The sequence below is a fragment of the Corvus hawaiiensis genome, chromosome 20, assembly GCF_020740725.1.
Source record: "Corvus hawaiiensis isolate bCorHaw1 chromosome 20, bCorHaw1.pri.cur, whole genome shotgun sequence".
Classification (NCBI taxonomy): domain Eukaryota; kingdom Metazoa; phylum Chordata; class Aves; order Passeriformes; family Corvidae; genus Corvus; species Corvus hawaiiensis.
In genome coordinates, this window is record NC_063232.1 from 3353577 (window position 1) to 3375685 (window position 22109).

General features: G+C 52.2%; 1 protein-coding gene and 1 long non-coding RNA gene across 3 annotated transcripts in view; one reads left to right on the plus strand and one right to left on the minus strand.

Moving 5' to 3' along the window:
* Positions 1-1508: 1508 nt before the first annotated feature.
* LOC125336206 lies at positions 1509-6875 on the minus strand. Of its 2 annotated transcripts, XR_007207699.1 has the most exons (3): positions 6152-6875; positions 5488-5720; positions 1509-3473 (listed from the first exon to the last, which is right to left on the minus strand). It is a non-coding gene; the product is annotated as an uncharacterized LOC125336206 (long non-coding RNA). The 2 variants fall into 2 exon arrangements; XR_007207698.1 differs by having other exon boundaries at positions 5488-6875.
* Positions 3970-22109, plus strand: part of LHFPL7 (LHFPL tetraspan subfamily member 7) — a 56849-nt gene continuing 38709 nt past the window's right edge. Inside the window, exons 1-2 of the mRNA XM_048324512.1 lie at positions 3970-4266; positions 14394-14532. Of these exons, the coding sequence (XP_048180469.1) occupies positions 3979-4266; positions 14394-14532 (427 nt within the window). The 5' untranslated portion in view covers positions 3970-3978. The remainder of the gene's footprint in view (positions 4267-14393; positions 14533-22109) is intronic.

Below are 22109 nucleotides of genomic sequence, written 5' to 3' on the forward strand. Positions count from 1 at the left end.
GAGGGACGCATGGACAGCCGGGCACCCATCGCCCCTGTCCGAGCTCCCGCCCGCGGTCTGAGGGCTCTGCAGTGCCCGGTGCGTGCCGGACACGCGGTGCCGGGAGCGCGGCGGCTCCTTCGTTCCACGGCAACCCCCGGACACGGGGGCAGCAAAACCAGAAATCCCTGCCAGGCTGCTCGGGACGTGGGGACACCGCCGGGCGCTGGGAATCAGTGTCTGATAAGTCGGTTCCGTCTGCGTCCCGAATCCTGCCACAAAAATCCTCTTAATCATCCTCCCAAATCTGCTCTTCCCTCAGCTACCAAGGACGTTTGTCACTCTGACACAGTGCTAAGGTTGATCTCTGAGGAGCCGATCTCTGATCTAAAAGCTTTACGAACACTTTGTAAAGACTGTGATTATAAATTCTGGTTTGTGTGTGAGGAAACTGAGGCACAGAGCCAGAGGGCAGCTCTGCCACCCTCGTGTCACACCGGCTCGATGCAGTGTCACCCCTCTGCCGTGTACCTGTCCTGCCCGTGCTGCCTGAGCCACGAGAAAATGATGTAATTAATAATCATTGTGTGAGTTTCTGCACCATCTTTCATCCAAGCATTGCAAAGCTCTTTACAAACACTCAGTAATTAAGACTCATAAATTGTAAATGGTATAAAAGGTATATGGGGATCTTCCAGGGCTGGGATGGAGCTGTCTCCTGGGCGGGATGGTGCCGCTGATCAACACCCTGTAGCAAATGCATTTGCTCTTTTGATATTATTTTTGTTAACTGATGCTCTTTGATACAGTTCTGTACACATGCCCAGAGGCTGGCTGGAGCATAAGGAACTATTCTATATGGTTTCTGCATAATGAATGGACTTATTTAATTGGCACATAACCTCAGAGACTGCTAATAGACTAAAACATTCCAAAGATGAGTAAATTGGAAAGAATGGGATGATTCAGGGAACAGTAAATTAATATCTTCTGCCAAAAATTTTGCACCCAGTCCTCTTGGGGTTCAGGGTATACATGGGGGTTGAACAAGGATGCAATGATTTACACAAGAGTTTGACATGAGTTATCTTCCCTGGACTAAAATTTTCTCTCATTTTTGGGGATGCAGAAGGGCTGAAGCTCCAATCCAGAGTTGCTCACTCAGCCTTGGACCTGGATCTGAACTGGAAGTGAGTGACAGCAGGTGCTGGAGTCTTTAACAGAACATGACAGTTTAATTATCTGAGCAACCAGTTAAATATGACTTCAGGACACAGGTTGGCCAATGTCAGAGAAGCTGAGGGACTCCTCCCTAAATTAAAATATTCAAATAAAAAAATCTGTCTCACTGCCTGATTTTTTCCTCTCCACAGCTAGAAAAATAAGCAAACTTTAATATTGAAAAGATCTGAATGGAATGATCTTGTTTGGACAGATATAATAAAGCAGAACAAGACTTTGTTGCCTTTGATAATTAATCGCAGGGCACTGCTCTGCTCAATTACAGCATAAAAACACATTAGAGGCCATTTCCACTTCTCCCATCTTTGGGACAGTCCATTTATTCATGTGATGTTGGGATTCTCTCTCATGTATAGAATTCTCACTACTTCGGGAATACAAATACCAAAAATTATATGAGTAAGGGCTTTAACAGCTGAGATCTTACTCTGGAATAAATACTAATGTCCTAAACACATAAGGAATCAAAGATGTCTTTGCCGAAAACTCACAGCACCTTCAACTAGAGGCTTGTATTTTTGTCCTAATTCTTTTTCTTTAATGGGAAAACAAGTGTCTGCATGCACACACAAAATTCCTGGTAAATTTGGCTGTGGCTGACCTCAGTCCATTAACCCTCATGGGAACGGGAGGGTTGGTACCTGCTTCCCGACTGTGCTGAGCATTTCAAAGAAGGGAATTCTCCTGGGAATGTCCCAGCCTGGCAAAAAGGAACTGCTTTTATTAAAACACTGCAATCCCTCCCTGTCTCCTTCCATTGAGCACATGCCCGAGGAGGGAGAGTTTTTCCTCTGTGTCTGGTCACAAGCAAGGGGTAAAGAGTTTCTACCTGATTCTCAATGGGTGAGATAAAATTCGAGGTTTGACGTGTAAAATTGGGGTTAAAAGGTTAAAAAAAGGCTCATGCCCAGCAGGAAGAGCTGTGTTGGTGAGCTGCTGCTGCAGATATGCAGGACAGCAGAGCTCTGGGGAAGCAGCACGGAGCAGCAGAAAACAGAAAATCCCCCACACCAGGTGCTGAGCTCTTCCCAGCCCCGCCGCGGGCTGCTCCTGTAGGAAAGGAGCCTTTTCTGCAGGGCTTTGGAGCCACTCTGGAATTATTCCGAACCAGTGAAAGCAAACGGGCTCGTTGGCACCTCCTCTCTGCCCAGACGGCATTGCCAGCGCTGTGTGGAACTCACCTCAGATGACTTTCTCCAATCCACAGTGTTTTTCCCAAGTTCTTGGGCATTCTGTGGTGTCATAAATACTTGAAAAAGAATAATCTAGTTAAAGTTAAAAGTTAAAAAAAAAAATCTAGTTTAAGACCATCTTCTGTTTCTCCATTCTTCCCTTTTCCCCCTCTTATGTTTTTCTTGATGCCTCAAGGAGTACAAGAAGCGATGCAGCACATGACAGCAGTCGAGTATTTCTTCAAACCAGAGATATGGGGAAAAAACCAAGGCTGAATGTCATTTTGTCCCTTCAAAACTTTCCTGCAGTCACAGGACGAGCAGAATCCTCGGCATTTCTAAGTGCGAGACACAGACACACCCCCGTGAAGCCAAAACGCCGCATCCAGACAGAACCGCAGCGCGTTACCCGGAGGCTTTGCCCGTGAGATCAGCTATAGGAGCGGATGATTTGCCCTCGGTTGGCTCCCGGGGCAGCCCGGCTGCTGCCGCAGCACTCCGGGCGCACACCAGGAGAGGGTGCCAAGCCCCCGGCTTCTGCTGCTGGGATCCGCACGGGCTTCCCAGGGCTCGGAGCTCTCTCCAAGCGCTGCGCTTAAAACACCAACCAATGCATTCCGGATCTAAAGGAAAACCTCTTTTTTTTTTTTTTTTTTTTTTTTTTTTTTTTGACGAAAAGCTGCCCAAATGTCTTTAACTGTTTCAGCGATATCGGCAGTAAGTGCCCGAAACCCGCCCGAGGACATAGCGCAGGATAAAGATATTTTTTGCTACATTTTAAAAAGGATCTGATTCTTTTGGCGGCTGATGTACGTGGGAGCGCTCGGGGGAACAGCTCAGCTCCTGGAGATCGAGAGAACCCCGTAAAATCTGCGAGGCACAAGCATAAGACATCAATCTGCCGCACAGCCACCGTGAGGTTTAGCAGGAATACAACCTGATCCGTGAAGTTTTTAGAATGACTGTTATAAAAATCCATCTGCACTGGGAGGCGCAGCTTTTACACCTCGAGTAAACGCAGGCTCCCGGGCAGCCGCTCTGCCTCGCTCCCCCACTCTGCCTCCAACACCTTGGAGAAACCTGCGGGATCAGACGATAACGCTGCCCGAGCGAGCAGACCCCGAGTACGAGACCTCCCTGCCACGGAGGGTTTAAATCCCCCGCGCGGTGACACCCGGGCTGTGAGGAGTTCCCCTGAGCCCCGCATTCCCCACGCGTGTCCCTGTCCGGGAGAGCTGCAGGAGCGGAGCCGCAGCATCGCCGTCTGCGGGCCCTGAGGGAGGGTTAAAAATACCGCCGGTAATTAACCGCAGGAATAACCCGACTCTTCCAGGGCCGCTCCGCCGCCTGCAGCGGGCAGAGAAACGGCGTGAAACCCCCCCAAAACCGTGCGCGCAGGTGACCCCGCTCCCCCCGCCCCGGATTCCCCCCGCCCGCCGCGGGTGTCGCAACCGCGCCCGTCCTCAGCCGCGCCCCGCGGGGGGGGCGGCGCAGGCAGCGCGCAGGGAGCGCGCAGGGAGCGCGCAGGGGCGCGGGCAGCGCTGCCGGCCCCGCGCCCGGCCCCGCCGGCCGCCCCGCGCCGCCGATGCTGTCGGTGCCGGTGCCGGTGGCGGGCGCGGGGGCGGCGCGGGGCGCGGGCTCCCTGCCCCGCCGGCGCACCATGTGCAGCGGCGTCGGCTGCTTCTGGGCGCTGCTCTCCGCCGGCCTCCTGGCCGCCTGCGCCGCCGCCTTCCTCTCGCCGGCCTGGCTGCTGCCGCCCGGCCGCGCTGCCGCCGGCTTCGGCTTGCTCTGGCGCTGCGCCGGGCCGCCCCGCGGCTGCCACGGCTCCGCCGGCCCCGGCGGCTTCGGAGACATCCCCTCCGGTTCCTGGCAGGTGAGCGCCTCCCCGCCGCGGCACCCCCACCGCCTCTCCCGGGCTCCCCGGCAGCCCCCGTCAGCTCCCCGACATCTCGCCTGCCCTTCCCTGGACTCCCCGGCATCTCCCATCACATCCCCAGCATCCCCCGTGTCTGCTGGCTCTCCGGCATCCCTCATCACCTCCCCGGCATCTCCCGTCACCTCCCCGGCATCTCCCCCCGCCTGCTTCGAGCTCCCCGGCATCCCCCATCACTTCTCCTGCATCCTCCCCTTACCTGCTTTGGGCTCGTCGGTGTCACCCCATCACTTGCTGGCATCCCCCCAGACCTGCCCCAGGCTCTCCAGTATCCCTCTGTCCTCCTCACGTCCCTAAGGTCCCCTGTCATCCCTTGTCCTGTCTTCCAGACCTGCTCCAGCATCCCTGTCCTGCCCAGAGCATCCCAGGCATCCCCGGCATCCCCTGCATCCCCCATGCTGCCCTCGAGCATCCTCTGCATCTTCCCGTGCTCTCTCCAGCATCCTTTTCATCCTCTGCATCCCACCCGTCCTGCTTCTGAGCACCTCCTCAGCACCTCTTGGGTATTCCGTGGTCCCTGTGGGGTCACATCCCTTTTTGGGATGCTTTGGTTCTTGGGGTGTTGCATGGAACCCCCGTGCCAGCTTGGTGGTCAGTGCAGCCCCAGCGTGGCCGCGGTGCAGGGCCCGGCCGTGGCCCCGGCAGTGCCGCGGGGCTGACCCGGCCACCCTGCCCTGCCGGGGCCCCAAATCCCCCCGCCCTGCCCGGGCAGGCTCCTGCTGGGTGTGCGGGAGGGAGTCAGGGAGGAGCCAGAGAGGTTTCTGTGCTTCCCAGCGGGGCACTGAGCATCACTTGCCGGCTGAGTTTGCTGTGCAGGGGGGAGCAGGGAGGTGGCTGGAACTGCTGCCCCTGAGACACGTGGATCCACAAATCGAGCCTGGATGTGGGGGTCCGTGTTTGTCCCCCTGCCTGACCACCCGCGGGGATGCCCTTCACTTTTGGGAAGGAAGGAAGGAAGGAAGGAAGGAAGGAAGGAAGGAAGGAGGCCCAGACCTCCCCGGTGCCCCATGGGGCCCGGGCTTGCTGTGGTGTCCCGGGGTGACAAAGAGCCGCCCGTCACACTGGGTGTGTGCAGGGACCGCACAAAGCCCGGCCCGGTATCCCACCGCCCGCTTGCCCCTGCCCTTTCTCCCTCCTCTCCCTTCGTTCTTAGCTTCTTACCCTGAGGCTGTGAGTGTGATTTCCCTGGCTCTGCTCAGAACACACGAGCTTGGACTCTCTCCAGGTCACTGTGTGGCAGGATCCCCAAACCGGGGCTGGATCCCCGGGAAGTCGTGGCTGTGCCCGGCACAAAGGGTGTCAGCAGTTGGATTTCTCAGCCTGCCATGGAGCTGCGCTGTTATCTCTCCCAGGACACCAGGTCTGCGTGTGATTGCTTAAATCCCATCACGGTCCTTAAAATTGGCATTAGAGACAAATATTGTGAATTGCAAAAAGAACCAGCTGTATCAACTCCTTCCTATTTATATAAAAAGGTGCAAAAATGCTCTTGTTTCCACGGGCTGGCCTTTGTTCAGATGTTTTTGCAAATGTGATGCAGATAAACACTTCCAAGCAATAACAAACTTTAAAGATAAGAACGAAGCTCAGCAGTGACTCATTTGAACAAGCTTCAGTCTCTGAACACACTGAGATCCAGAATATAATGTAGCACAAAGTCTCTGAGTTCCTGAGCTTGGGCTGTGGAAGAGATGAATAATCACAGTACTGAGGGGAATTTAGAGGGCATTTTGGTGACAAGTCCATGTCGCCTTTATTAATACCACCCAAGTAATTAATGAACAACAAACAGTGCAGATTCTTTCAGAGGAAAGTGCTCCCTTACCAGCTTTCTGCCATGATGAGGGGGAGAATACCTGTTGTGATGGTTATTTGATGGGCTGGAATATAATAAAATAGTTCTGACAGCTTTGCTGAGGCAGGCGACAGCTTTGGCTTTCTTGCATGAGCAGCCTCCGAGCCCGCACGCCTCAGTGCTCAACACGGGGGGAGTCGAGTGCTGGGAACCCTGTCCACGAGTTCAAGCAGGAGATTTCTCTCCTTTTTGGAGAGCTGGGGAAATCGCGGCTCTTTTTTCTTTGCTTTCAGAGCCGTGACGTTCATTTCCAATCTTTCCAGCGATCTGATGGGCAGCTCTCTCTTTAAGTGAAAGCCGAACGTGGACAGGAATCTGGGAGCTCCTGAAAAGAGCCTCCAGCGTTTGCTGAAGTGGAGTTTGCTGGCAGGAGGGTGGGAGCTGGGGCTGCCGGAGGCAAAGGGAGCTAAAGCTGATGCGGGGCTCAGGAGCTCTTCTAGAGTGAAGCTGGTAGCACACGTTGGGAGGATGCTGAGAGCACACCTGGGGAGGACGCCCACCTGCAGCGCACAGGGGTGGGAGCAGCCGGGATGCCCATCCCTGGGGAACATTGTTCTTTTTGTTTCTGCAGCGTGCAGGCTCAGTGCTGTTCCAGGGTTTCCCTGCTCCAATGTGCCGATTTGTTGAAGAGGTGGGGGAGCGTTCAGTCCTGCAAATGATCGTTAATGCCAGTTGTGTGTGCACTTGGGGGATTATGTTAATCATGCTACAAATGATGCTTTGAATCATGTCTGGAGGTTAATTAACATGCCTTTCTTCTCTTAAGAGGGCCTTCATGTCTGCTTAGAGTTGCTGGCTTTTTTCTGCTTCCTTTCATAATTACTTTGCAGCTCTCTAATATCATGGGTACCTTTAATTTAACCCTGTTAGTGCTGCTGAGGCTTTGCACTGTGCTCAGCATCATGATTGTTATTTGATGGGGTGGGATATAATAAAATATTCCTGATGGCTGCAGATGTTGTGGACAAGCTGAGACCTTTGCAGGAGCTGATGAAAACTGGAGAGGATTTGGCTGGAGCCAGAGAGGAGAAAGGATGGTGATGGTGATATGGCCCAGCCAGTTTGTGAGTGAGGCCCTTACACAGACAGTGAAAGGAAAGAAGAATATGTTGTGGGAGGACTTGGAGCTGTGAGGGCTAGAGAGGTGCAGGTACCGTGGGGGAAGGGGATTGCTCCTGGGAGGCCAAATGAAAAAACAGGTGAACTTTTGAGCTCTGAGCTGTTTCATTGCATCTCACGACTTTTCTTTTTCCTGGTGCCAGATCACCATGTACGTGCAAAATAGTGCTTCATCCTCAGCTAATTTATTTTCTCTTTCAGTGGGAGCATTTGGCTCATGGGCTCCTGTCTCAGTGCTGCACTTCGGAAGCTACTGCTGCCACATTTCAAATTTCTATTTTTATTTTTCCAGATAGTCTCCAATTATTTTCAGGCTTTGCCAAGCATGTAATCTAAAATAACTAAGAAGCTGATCAGCCCATGATATTCAGGTTACAACCACATGGACCATTTGCCTATGGAGCATCCTGGAGCAGAGCCTAAAATGACCTGCTCAGGACAGGGGGGGCTTTGCACAACCCCAGCAGTTCCTTTAGTGGGTCTTTCCTGGGTTTTAAAAAGATTCAGCAAAGCTTAGTGAAAATGTACAATAAACATGCTTACCCTTTTATTAGGAAATGCTGAAGGGTTTCAGAAATCTCTATTGCTGGTTTCTCACCATGTCAGTTCAGCCCTGAGTTCCTGATGTCATCTGGGGTTTGCCCATTGGGGCTGGGTTTGCGGAGTAGTTACACAGCAGCCCTGATCCCAGTGAAAAAGCACGTGGAGTGCTCGTGGAGATGGGAAGGGATCTGTCACTCTGTGGAAAATCTGTCACTCCTCTTCTAGCACAGGCTCTGGGATAAGGGAGAGATGCAGTGTGACCCCAACAGGGACTCGAGTGTGTGCTGGCTCTCAGGCAGAGTCTGCTCTGCCTCCAGAGTCCTGTATCAGGCCAGCGCATTAACTTAGGATTATCAGAAAATCAACTTTTAGCTCCTCATCCTAAGAACTTCCCAAGAGACCAGACTCTGTCTGCCAGTCCATTTGATTTTTAATTGCACTTACACAACCTTGGCGAGAGTTGTAAGGGCTAAGTGTAAGGAATTCTTGACATCACCACCTTCACACACATTACCCCGCAGCAGATTTTATCTGCTTTCATCAGCCACCCAGAGCTTTTTGACCTACATTAACAGGACAGAAAATACCTGATGTTGGGGGAAACTCTACTTCCTGGGCTGTTGGCCCCATGTTTCCGCGCCCGAGTCACAAACCATCACCAGGACTCACTGACCTGCTCTCTGCTAAGCTGGGCTGAAAGGGGTGCTGAGACAGGACCAGCTTAAGGGTGGGCCGTGGGAGGTCAAGTTGATTGAAAATGCAGCCAGGCTGCTCTCAGGATTAGTTCTGTTCTCTGCTCTCAAAGGGAGAGGGAAGCTGCTTTGCTGAAACAAAGAGGTGGTGTCAGCTCCGGGACTGCAGGGCCAGGGCTGGGCAGCAGCCGGGGCTCAGCTGAGCTGTGGCCACTCCTGACAGCGATGGTCAGGTCACACGGGGTCACCTGCCCACACACCCCCTCCACAAGAGCAAATCCTGGACTCTACACCTTGGGAAGGGCATCCTCTGGGCACACCAGAGACATTCTGGGGTGAGCGTTGCATTTCCCGTTTGCAGGGCCCAGAGCAGAGTCTGCCCCAGGCTGGCAGGGACACGGCAGGGACCTTTTGACAGTGGGACATTCCCTCCATCCTCTTAAGCCGGCAAATCCCACTCCCTTCGGGCTCCTCCTCTGGCTTTGTGAGGAAAAGCCAGATGGGAGAGCTGTGTGACCCGCGGGGCATTCCCTGGCCACGGCGATGAGCCCGGCTTGGCTGCCAGCGCCAGGAAAGGGCTTATCCCGGAGAAGGATAATAACAGAGTGAGGGGAAGGAGGGCTGATCGGGTACCCAGCACAGTGCTCTGCTTGCTGCCTAATTAAAATTTCATTAAGTTGGTTCGAATCCCTTGATGGAGGTCACAGGCACACCATTGATGTGCTAATGTCTTACTTTTCCCCTTTTCTCTCTCTTTCACTACTATCCATCATCCTCTTAGATAAAGCAGTGCCATTAGGAACTGCTTTCCAGCATCCCCAGATGCAATGGCACTGAAAGAGAGACAGCCATAATTCATCAGACGTACTATCTGTCTCTTATTTTCTCTCTAATTAAAAAAATGCCTTCCCCCCCACCTTGAATCAGTTTGGGCATTAACCCCTCTGGTGTTCTGTTGAATATCCTGATTAGCTGGAAAGTGGAAAAGTTGCCTGGAAGGCCAGGACTGGCTGAGCTTTGTTTTAGTGGAGGTGGTGCTGAATTTTGTGCAAAAGCAGCTAAATCTCGGCTGGGCAGAGGCACCCCCTGCGCACGTTGTGGTGTGGGCAGGTCCCCATCCCCCAAATCCCCCATTTGAAGGGGAAGAAATGAGGGCTAGAGCCTCAGTGCCTCCTCTGCATCCGTGTGGCTCAGCCCAAAACATCCCAGCTCAGGGGACTGAGACATCAGCCACCTCCCTGGTGGCATCACCCCCGGAGCTCCGCGGTACTGCCTGGTTTGGGGATCGGATAACACTGGGCACTTCCCAGCGCTCCTGGGCAGGGATGTCATTTTATGGGAGCAGGATGGAGAAGGAAGATCAAACAGGCAGGAGAAAGCTCTCAGATGGCGCCCAAAGGAAGGTAATTGCCGGGGAGGAGAAGCCGAGGATGTGTGGGATGTGTGGGATCCTCTTCCCGGCCGTCGCGTTAATGCCGCCCAGATGGCGGCTGTTTGTTTCTGTGCCTCGTGTGGGGGAAATACGAGCGAGCTGCGAGGCTCCATCCGCCCACCCCGGCACGCAGCGCCTCCCCGGTGGAGATTCCTGAGTTTTACCGAGATCCCCGGCGCCTCTGCCCGAGGAGGAGGCAGAGAAGGCACCTGCCCCCACCTGCATTGGCCTCCCGGGTCCTGCCAACATTCCTGAAAATCCCAAAGCTCGGGTCCCCCACTCAGCACCTCCAACCAGCACTGATTTGGTTTTTTAACAAGGTTAAAATCTTGGTGTTCATTCAGTTCCTATCTCTGCAGGTACAGCACTATGCAGTTTGACCCCAAAACAAATTCCCATAATGAATATTTAAACACAGAGCTCTGATGGGAAAGGGCTGCATTTAAAAATGAAAATGGTTGGATTAATTTTGCCACCTCTTCTCTTACAGTTGACTTTACAGTTTTTCTCCAGCTCATTTGGGGTTTCTTAGATATTTTCTCTCAACAGATACCCCCAAAAAGCCAGACACGCTGTGACCTTCACTTTCTTTTTCTCACTGAGCCTGTGGCTTTATTTCCCAGTTATTTAGGGCATTTATTTTCTGCCCCCATTTCCAAAGGTGCTTAAGCATCTGAGCAGGGCTGGAACACCCCAGCAGTCTGTAACCTTGCCCTCAGCCTGCTGCTCAGGGTACCACAGGTCCCATCCAGGATGGCAGCTGCTGGGGGTGGTCAAGAGCCAATTAATAAATTAAATTAATAAACTAATGTGCATCATGACTCAGTTCATAGTGATGGCAGGAGCTTTGCCAGCTTGGTTTACCTCTGCTGAACCAAACACCAGGTACTGTTTCTCAGCACTAAACATTGGACTGGAGGGTTTATTTTCCCTTCCCCCTTCCTGCTTTAATTCTGGCTTTCAAAGACGAGTTAACTTTTTTAAACTTTTCATTAGGGTTATTAAGGAATTCTTCCCAGGACAGCCATTATGTGACATTTTAATTTTGATTTTTCTGGTGAATGAAACAGCATCTTCAGCAGATGTATTGCTTAGTGAATGGCCCAGCCATGGCATGTGTCAGACCTGTAAAACACTAAAATAACGGGCAGGGGATTGCTGTTAATCGGAATTTATTACGCTACATAAAGGCATATTTACAGTCCCACCAGGGGACGATTAATTTGTTTGGGGATAAACAATTAATCTCCCTGGGAGTGGGAGCAGAAAATCTGACACGGTTTTATGTCTTTTCCCAGCGTGGCAGAGGCGGGATTGCTCAGAGCCCCGGGCTGCTGGGCTCCCTGGGGGCATCTCCCTGGCACTGACAGGGGTCAGCAATGCCCAGGGATGGGGATGGGCAGCCCTGCTCCTCCCTGGCAGGATTTGCGCCGGGAGCTGTGCTCTGTGCTGGGATGAATGGGCTTTCTCCTTCCCTGCCTGAGCTGGGCTCTCACAGGCAGCCTCCTGCATCCCCGTTATTCCTCCCCACCCTATCTATTTTTGGGCTTCAGCCTTTGCATCTGTTTCCTGCATCCTCTCCTTTCTGCTCAAGATGCAACAGGCACAAACAGGAGGAGAGAGGGAGGTACTGCATGGTGGGAAGGAGAGAATTTTAGCTGCTGTTCTTTGGTACCTTTGCTCCATGGACTTCTTCAAACGTAAACCTTATTATTTCTCTTTGGAAGCAGCTTTTTGATCTGCAGGAGCAATTCCAGTACAGGGCAGGAGCACTTGGGATAAATCCCAGCTGAGGCCCTGGAAAGGTTATGACAAAAGCAAAATTTCTGGTTTCCAAGAGCATATGCAGTGTTTTGGCAGATAATGTCAGCACACACCTTGTGTTCAGGCAGCTCTGGCCGTGGCACCCCCGCAGAATGTGGGAGCCAGACAAAGAGCAGAGGTGTGTCCTTTTCTACTGTCAACTATTTTTGGGGCAGCTGTGCCCCTGCCACCCCTTCTGCCCCCAAGAGCTGCCTGGCAGCCATTCAGCGGCTCAGCATTCCTGGCCCATGTAGCAGCAACCAAACCTCACCATTCACCTTCACCTATTGCCCACATGAATTTCCTCACATTTATTCACAACAAGACATGTGTTCCTTTTGCCAAGGCCTGGCTGGATTCTGGTTTTTGGCCACCCCTGTGCACATCAGGGTGGTGCCAGCCCTGAGACCCTTCAGTCTTGTTGCCAAACCAGACCAGCTCTTCTGCCAGTTTAGCACTCACCTGCACCCATCCTGTTTGTGCCTTGTTCCTGTCACTTCGTCCTGAAAAAGACCTTCACACCTCTCTGTGGGGATTAACAGTCTGAGTGCCTCATCAGTTGTTTCCAGCAGGAACTGTGAGTTTTTAGGGGATTTGAGCTACCACAATTAAGGAGAACCTAGATCATTAAAAATAATATGCTTCACACAAGAGAGGAACCAGCCTGCTTCACAAGACCCCTTTCTGCTGAAAAATTCATTGCTCTAAATAATTAATGGTCCTCGCAAAGGAGGATGGTTTTGCCGGGTGGAAGGTGAAATGCAGATGCCAGGCAGAGTAATCCTTTTTTTGTTATGAATCCAGATTTCTTGGCCATGCTGCTGCCCTGGGAGCAGTAGGGGAGCAGGGCTGTGGCTGCTTTCCCCATGGAGTCCCAGGCTGGGAGAGTGTCTGTGCAATGGGGTCACCCATTCCATCCCATCCCAAACCCCATGGGTCCCTCCAGGTGTAGGGACAGGCTAGGGGTCTCTGCTGTGGGTGTCCAAAACTCATGTATTTGGAAGCAGCACTTTTCTATTCAGGTCTCTGTGGCTTGGAAGGCTCTGGAGAGGAGCAGATATCCCTGCTGGAACAGCCTCTCCATTTCTCTGGGTAGCTGTTGGCACTGCTGTTCCTTTTGCATTGCATGTCAGGAATTAATTTATCGCTGGGACAGCATTTGCATTGCTCAGTGCATAAATAGGCTATAAATAAGATGCTGATTTCTAATCACTGCACAGCCTCAGGAGAAGCGCTCACACCAGGGTGTCAGGTGGTGCCCACACTACCCTGGCCTGTCTTTCTGCAGTACCCATGTGTCCCTTCTTGGAGCAGTGGCAGCTGCTGGGTAGGACCCTGCAGGCAGTGGCTGTGTCACCCAGCACCAGCCAGTCCAGCTGCTGAACACCAGCTCAGCAGTCAATAACACAGGTAGATGTAGGGCAGTGCCAGACCTGTGGGGCAGCACCACTAATGGGAGGGGGTTTTAGCCGTTTGAACCCCCCACAGCATCACAGGGTAAATCCAATCCCTCTTCCCCTGCTCAGCCTGTCTGTGGTTCCTGCAGGATAATTTACATGTAGCAGATTATTTGTAACCTCTTTGGTGATGGGAGGTAAATGGAAACCTGAATTGGGGGTTGTTTCAGTAATAACCATGGCTGCCCAAAAGCTCAGATATAGGGGGAAAACTAAAAAAGGAAAACTGTGCATTGCTAACCAGAATGTCTCACCAGGACAAGAGGGCTGGACAAGGGTGGAAGTGGGACCTGACCTCCTCAGAACAGCTCCCACACAGGTTATAACAGCGAGACTTTTCAGGAAGATGGGAGTGAGACCTGCTTTAGGGCTGTGCTGCTTTGGGGAGCTGAGGCGGGTGTTACCGCAGGGTGACTCACCAGAGCCAGCAGCATTCCATGGAATTCGCTGTGAAGTGACAGGAGTTGATGTGGCTGCCGCAGTGCTGGGACTGAGGTGTCCTCATGCTATTTGAATGCTGTCAAGAGCTGGGTGCTGGAGGAGGAAGGTCCCTTCACTGCCCCCGGCCACACTGCGCCCCTGGCTGGGCTGGCACGTGTCCCTGCTGCCAGTGCCATCCCACTGGCCGGAGTGGTCACCTGCAATGGGGACACAAACAGCAACAGTGCAGTGATTGGACACCTGTACCCAAGGGCAAGCTGTTTTGCCACGAATTAGTGCTTTTCCCAGTTTTTAGGCTGCTGGAGGTGGGAGCAGCCTGCCATGTCAGCAGAGCTGCAGTGAGAGGAGCAGTGGGATCTCCAAAATTCCTCCTCATTGCCAGGCCTGCTGAGGCAGGTGCTGTCATGAGATCCATTTCAGCGCTCAGCAGAGGCACTGACACACATCACAGCCATCTAATGGCACCTGTCTTAGTGACGTGGCCCCTCATGCATGTAATGCACTTGCTGTTGTCACTGCAGCCCCAATGCCAGTAACCCCTGGGAGCAGGGGATGGGTGAACCTCGAGCTCAAGGATTAAAAGTGAATTGAAGCAACAGAAGGTGGAAGGGAAAAGGTGGGAGCAGCCGCCCATGACAGGGCTGCACTCCCCATTTCCAGAGGGGGATTTGTGGAGAGGTGTGGTGGTGGGGTGACCTCTCTGACAGCCCCCTGTGTCCTTTCAGACGAGCGCTGTGCTGTGTGCGGGCGGCTGTGCCCTGCTGGCCCTCAGCTCCCTGCTGGCCATCGTCGCTGTCCTGCTGCCCGGCGGAGCCTGTGAGCGCCGAGTCTGCACCCTGGCTGGCTACATGCAGACAGCAGCAGGCAAGTGATGGGGCTTTGCTCTTTGGGGTGGAAAGATGGGGTGTCCTTTCATGGCATCTTGGAGCTCAGCAGCATGAAGAGCTTGCAAACCCTAACCAAGAGTGGGAGAAAAGCAAGGGGCCCTTCAGTTTAGTGATTGTCTTCTGCATTCATCATAAAATCTATTGAAGACCACCTCCAAACAGATACACAGGGCTGTGACAGAGCCTGGGCTGCAGGTCCCACTCACTGCCCCCAGCTCAGGATGCTGTGTAGGACAGGGGTCTGTGGCGAGTGCTGCTGTACCTCTCGGGGTCCAGTGGATGCTCCCTGTGAAGTGTTCAGTTCCATCTTTGTGGTTAAGCCTCTGGAGGGATTTCCCTCTCAGAGCTTTACACCTGAGCCAGGTGGTTGCCCAGCCTGTCCTGTATCTCCCCCAGGCTCCCCAGGCAGCCCTCGTGATGATTCATCCGCTTAAAATTCCATTGCAATTGCCTGTGCTTCTGCCTCGGAGGAGTGCTAGTGCAGAGGGAGAGGGCAGGAAGCTGGGGAGGGACAAACCCCACTGGAGACTGGTCACCACTGCAGGGAGCCACGTCTGTGAGTGTTGGACCAAACCACCCCAACTGGACATGAGCCACGACAGGAGATTAAAGTGCCCGTTCATGTGTGTGCCCGAGAATAAACTCCTTTCCTTGGGGAAATTCTCAGGGCCAGCCAGGCTTTGTTATCTGCCTGGAAGTATTCAAGCTGCTTTGGGGGGAAATCCTGTTACACACTCTCCTCTCCAGGGCTCATCCTGTGGGATCTGATTTGGGACAGATGGAGGAGGACAGATTTTAGCCATGACTGCTCCAGCTCAGCCAGGCTGTGGGCCCACAGAGACAGCTGCTTGTGCCTGCTCCTTCTCCCAGTTTGGAGATTCCCATCTATGCTGGCTGGTGGCCAATGGGTCCCCTGGGTGTGGGACAGAGGCTGGAGGAGCCCCATGGCAGCAGATCTCAGCTCCAGCTCAGGGATGGGTCACTGGGAGGTGGCTCGGGGTGGCCTTGCAGGTGGTCTCCCCTGCAGGGGATAATTGGGGTAGAAAAGGGTAACCCCACATTACCTTTGCCTGGGGGGGTGGCACATCCCTGCTGCGTCTGGAGCAGATACAAAGCAAAGCATTAGGAAGAGTCCCTGGAAAGGAAACTGACTGTGGCAGATAAATACAAATGAGGCGCTGTGAGGGGTTCTGGTAATATTGAACAGGCTGTAAATAAACTGTAGGCTCTAAGCGTTATTGACAAATGAAAATTTACTGGGGACGTTTGAGCAAGCTAATGGGTTGCTTTAAACCCTGGCATTGCCTGCTAAGCATTTTGTCTTGTGCTTTTTAATTTTGTGCACTGTGGATTAATTCCCATTCAGAACCAGGCAGCCCTGAGTCAACAGAATTAAATGGTTTAATGTATTTGGATTCAGAAATGCTGCCCCTCCATAATTTCTCTCCTTGTTCCCCCTCCCTCCCTAGGAGGAAGCTTTTCAATAGAAATCAGCTGCAGTGAGGTGACAGGGAGAGAAACTCCTCCCTAAAAATCACATTATCTCAGAGAAAAGCAGGGATTTTAGGACAGATGAAATTACATGGCAAGGAAGGAAAGCAGAGCAAGCCCAGGTGGTTTGGTAGAGCAGCTTTCTGGTGTGGGGCAGCTCTGACAGGGGGACCCCTTGAGATGCTGGCAGAGCAGTGGAGTTTTGTTTCTCCCAAACCCCAGGTTTCCATGAAACACAGCAGGTCCTACAGCCACCTTTCCTCTGCCTGCCCAGACATTTTCCCCCCGAAATCCAAATTTTGCTCCCATTTTCCCATTTCACAAAGCCAACTTGAGGTATTTTGTTAGAGTACCAAAGGCACAAGTAAATGAGCTTAATACTATAAAACATTGAATCGGGCAATCCAATGTCCTAATAAAGAACCAGGTGCATTCAACCAGGATCATGAAACATACCAGGAAGTGCAGGAGCAGAGGTACCAGCAGAGCCAGAATCAGCCCCAACAGGCTCTGCACTGTCTCAGAAAGATGCCCTGAGCTGCACTCACATAAATCCAGGTACAGAGGCCAAGGACTGATTCCTGAACCAAACAGGAATCAATCCTGAGAGCAGCCCCACAGCAAAGGCAGTCAGGCTCAAGCTACAGCTTTAACACTTCCCTGCTGTATTTTTAGAGATCCAAGCTGTGCCTTTTGCAGCCCCAGAAGGGAGGAAGATAAAAACCTCATGCAGATAGAGCAGAGCACTAATTGCAGCTGCAGACAGGCCATCAGGGTTCAGAGCTGGGCTAATTGCCACCATACGTTGAACACATGAGTCCTGATGCCTGGCATCCACTCCTTAGGAAAAAACACAACAAACCAACATATCCACACAAATGACAGGAGGATGATCCCTAATCAAAGAGTAAATGAGCAACAGGGAGGGGGGAAGGATAAAGGAACATTTGCTCAGTCAAAGCTGCCCCTGAGAGATCAGAGATGGGGCTCACTCCCTGTTCATGGTGTCAGCTCACTAAAATTAAATTTCTGGGGGATCCTTCCTCCCAAACCTGCATGGCAGCACTTCCAAAATAGCTGAGGTTGCCAAGGTGGCCCATTTATGTGTGGGGTGCTCCAAACCTCAGCTGCAACCCATTGCTGCTTCTGGAGAGGGGTCCTGAGGCTGACCCCAGGGACAGGGAGGGCAAATGGGGGCTGAAATCCTGCCAGTTGTCCTTCAGCAAAAGCCTCTTTGCTGGGGTTTTAAAAACAGGAGTTAATTCCAGGAAGAAAGGTCTCCTGCTGCATGGGGCTGTAAGGGAAGGACAGGGAATGTTCTCCAGGGCTGATTGTGCCTGTACAACCTCTCTGGTGGCTGCCAGGTGCTGGTCAGGGGCCTGTGGTTTATAGCTGGACATTTCAGTTCATCTCTGCACAGCTCTCAGAGCAGTTTTTGAGTGACTGGCAGTGGTGAAGCTGCTGGAAGGAGCATGGGGCCATCACAGTGTGTCAGGCACTGGCTTCACCCACAGGACCTGTGGGTGATGCCCTGGAGAGCCCCAAGGCTCTGCTCTGAGCTGTCACAGCTCACACCGTCCCCAGCAGTGTCACAGCCTGACAGGAGTGTCCTGAACCTGGAGGTGCTGAGAGCCGGAGTAGCCTCTGACAGGTTTCCAGCATGGACTGTGCTCCATGGCCCAGAGCATCCTCACTCCCATGGGAATGGCCTTCCCAGGGCAGTGAGGCTCCTACCAATGAAAACTGAGATTGCAGCCAAGGTTGAGTAAACCCCATCAAACAGCAAATCTTGGCAGATTTCTGCTTTGAGGGCTTGTGGGACTAAGGGAAGGATTATGGGGGGTGCTGTAGGACTAAGCTGCTTGTGACCATGCTCCAGCACTGAAGCTGGTTCCATCTGCTGCTTAGGAACAAGTCCTCACAGGCAGGATGAGCAGCCTCCCTCCACAGCTCCTTTTGCAGCCCTAAAAGCCTCAATAAAACCCGGGCTGTTAAAAAAAAACCCCCAGCTTTTGGGAAGCTTTTCCCCATGTGCTGTTCAGGCAAATGGCTCTTGCTTTGCTGGCAAGGGGTGGCTGATCCAGCCTCCCAGTGGCCCCACGGCTGCTGATCCTTTCCCTGGTCTCTGAGGCTGGGAAGTGGCCTGGCAGGAGGAGGCTGCAGAGCTTTGCACCTCGGTGAGGGCACAGGCACAGTCGAGCACAGGAAGCCTTCAGGGAGACTTTTGCTTTCACCCCACGCTGCTTTCTGTCTAATCCTACCACTATCAACTCACTGCTCAAGACAAACCCAGTGCTGAGGGCAAATGATCCTGACCTGCCTGTGCCTTTCTAAGGTTCTTTTGGTTTCAAAGAGCAATTTCCCAGCATCGTCACGACAGAATCAGAACATTCACAAGACTCCAGCAAGACGGGCGGAAAGCCCCAGTTATGCAATTCCCTCATTTAGCCACACTGTAATCCCAGGTTTCATGGTAGTCCCAAGAGCTTCTTCCTGGAAATTTTGATTGCATTCTGCAGCCAAGATCCTTCTTACTGGCAGCAGCACGATGGCATTACAGAGATGGCCTCAGCTTTTGGTCGGTTAAGCAGCAGCACAAAATGAGGAGACTGTGATTTTTGTCTGTTCTTCAGACACTGATCATCCAGTAAGAACACATAAGGAGAGAGAATTGTTCATTTTCACATCAGTGGGGACATTTTAAATGTATCAATGCCCAAGGACTGAAAACCAACCTAGATTAAAATGGCTTGTGCCATTCCCAAGGGAGAGCTGCAGGATGGGTGGGAGCTTTGGCACAGCCTGGGGTCAGCACGGCCAGGGCAGATCCTTGGCATGGACACTACCCCAGTGTCTGTGTCACAGTGTTATTTAGGAAGGCAGCAGATGATCCTTCCCCCTCACTGTGCCTCCCATCCCGCCCTGCATCCCAGCCCACCTTTCGGATCGATGGTGCCCTGTTTCTTGCAGCTTGTGCAGGCTCTGAATGGCAAACAGCACCGTCATCCACATCTGTATTGATCCCTCACACTCCTATCGATCAGCCTGGTGACATACAGGTAATGTGTAATTAGTAACTTAGATAAAAACAGCACCAGGAGGGAGCTGCCTGGCTGCTCCGACCTTGGCTAGTGTGTCCATGGAGCAGCAAACACAGGGGTCGTGGCTGCCTGGTAATTGCTGACCTGCCATTAGTCGCTGAAACTCTTCCCTTGCCTGCAGCCATTGCTCTCATGCTGCTGCTTGCGAGGTCTTGGATCCCTCCCATTCCACCCCTCGCCCAGAAATCCTGATTGGAATACTGGCATGAGGAAGGCACTCTGCCAAGTATCCCTTTCCAATGCACTTGTGGCACCGGCAGCTGTTTGGGATGCTGGAGAGCAATGTCCAAGGATGTTGCAGGGGCCAGCAGAAAGTGGGGACATGCTCTGCTCTTGGGTGCAGTGTCACAGCACCACTTTGAGGGGACAGAACTGGAGCAGACATCTCCCCAAGGCAGGGGACAGTTTGGGGTTGGGAGCCCAGCGCTGCAACCGACACTAAAAATGCTCAGGAATGGCAAAGGAGAGGAGGGTCGGAGCCGTTCCCAGACCGTGCAGCCTTTCCCACCCCCTCGCACACAGCCCGGGGCGGGGGCAGACCCACAGCCGGTTTCCTGATGGGCGCTTTTGTGGCTGCGGAAGCCCGGGAGCCCCATCCTGTTGACGCCGAGGGTTGTTTGTCAGAAGATATCTTTGGGATTGGGAAGAGGAACTTGGCGATGGAGGCAGGGCAGAAGCGGCGCCCTGTTGTCCAGGCATTGATTTGATTTAAAATCACCCAAAGCTTCCCCCATCCCTGTTTAAAAATAACATCTTGGCTTTTATCACGGAGCCCACGCGGTCCCTTCTTCTTGTGGCAGTAGCTTCTTGAAAAACATGCTCAGTCCTGATGCAGTGGCATTGCTGAATGTGTTCAGGTCCTCACTGCCGTCCTCACCCTCTCCCCTCCACATTTCACGTCTTGTCCTTGCAATAGAGACACCACGCACACTGTTGGAAGCCCTGGTTCCTCCCCTGCTGCACGGCTTTTTTCCCCCCCTGCTTTCTTTAATTACATTAGCAAAGTCAAAAAACTGCCTTTGGCATGTTATTATCCAGTCAGTGAACTCTCACTAATTCCTGACACAACTAATAAATATCTGAGGGCAGGAGCTCACTGCCAGGCAGCTGGAGAGGGGCACAGCCCAGCCCAAGAAGTGCTCTCTCCAGCGCCAGCATTGCTCAGGCCTGGCTTACCTGTGCTCTCATTTTGTTCCCTTGCACTGATCCAGCTCCTCTTCTGCTGCATTTTTTGCTAATTTCCTCCAGAATTCAGCTCAGTAAAAGCCACAACCATCCTGGGCCTTGGGCCGGTTTTTCCTGGAGCAGGGACTGCTCTGAACCCCGCGGAGATGCTGGGCACCAGCACCAGGCCCAGGTGTTGTTATTCCATCACTCTGTGTGCTTAAGAAGTTGATGAACTCCTATGTTACAACCAACAATTGACTTTTTTTTCCATCTACCTCCCAGCTGGGAGAGGTTCCCTGGGAGGATATTGCAGGGGAGGAAAATGAACTTGTCAGATCCGCAGATAGACGGGCATGAAAGTGGAACCACAAACATCAGCCTCATCCTTTCAGGAAATTTTTACTTCTGCTGAAACTGTAATTTCTCTGTGCTCACTCCAGTGCATACATTCGAGTGACAGATCATCTGGGTTTGAGAACAATTTCATGATTTTACTTCCAAAACTTCAAATCTTCATCAGAGAGCCAGGCCATTAAACACAGCAGTGAAAGGGAGAGGGGCTGGCAGCTCTCCTCACAGCCAGGCTCCCTGCCACAGGTTAAGTGTAGATCAGCCTTCCCTGGAGCTTCAGCTCATTTCATACAAGGTGCAGAGCTGCTGAAGGAGAAGGGGCCAGACCCCGGCTGTGCTGTAGAGCAGCTGAGCCCTGCTCCACCCCAGTGATGGAAGATAGGGATTCATTTCCATCTGACATTTGGACGGTTTTCTTTCCTCTGCTCAGTTCTCAAACTGTGCTTTGATTCTCTCCAGGTCAGTTTTGCCATTTGGCACAAAGCTGCTGACTTGGTGCCTTTGCCCTCCCTTCAGGCCAGGTCCCAGCAGCAGCAGCAGCAGCATGCCTGGGCTAATGCCAGGAGCAGAGTATTTCTCAGTAGCCTCATTTAGAGAATAAACCAGCCATGTCTTTTCATTGGTTTCATGGAGAGGGGCAATACATTTCCAGTGGCATCAGTGACAGAAGCAATATTCTTTCATTGCTATCATCAGAAAAGAGCAGCTTTATATTGCAAGAAAGAACTATTTCACTTGTACAAAACATATTTTTCGTTCCCTTAAACCTGGGGAAATCCTTGTCATATTAATACGTGGCTGAATTGCTTCTCTTTCAACAGTTCTCCCAGGGATTTGAGCTTAGACCAGTTATTGCACTTGGATGCAGTAACAGTCCATAAAAAAGTATATTCTGTAAATAATAACAGTGCTTTGCAATAAATGGAGACTACAAATAACAAGTGCCACTGGGACTCCAACACTGCTGTCTCCGAGGAAATACAAGCCCCAAGGAGCCCAGCACTGTGCCAGAGCCACGTGTTTCAGATGGGAAAATCCATATTTCATTTGATTCCCTCTGTCTGTGACTCTCCCTTCAGTTTACAGGCAGTTGTTCCTTCTGCTACAACACAGGACATTTACCTGGATTCTAACATTTTCAAGGCACCAGGGTGGAACTCAGGGGTGTTACCAGAAGGCTCCTCAAGCCGTATCTTTCTAAGCAGACTCCTTCTTGTATTTTTGGTGAGGGATGGCCTTGATAATGGCTCATCTTTCATGAAGTTTAATTGAGCTTGTTGGTTGTTGCAGCAGAGAACCACTGCAGAGAGGGTCCCTCTTCCCTTGCAAGTTCAGCTTGCGTAATAAACCAGATCCTGCAAAGCTTGAGAGCATTTATCATTTAACAGCTGTCATTAGTGGCTGTCCAGCCTGCTTGTTGCATGCCCACAGTGCTGAGAAGGAT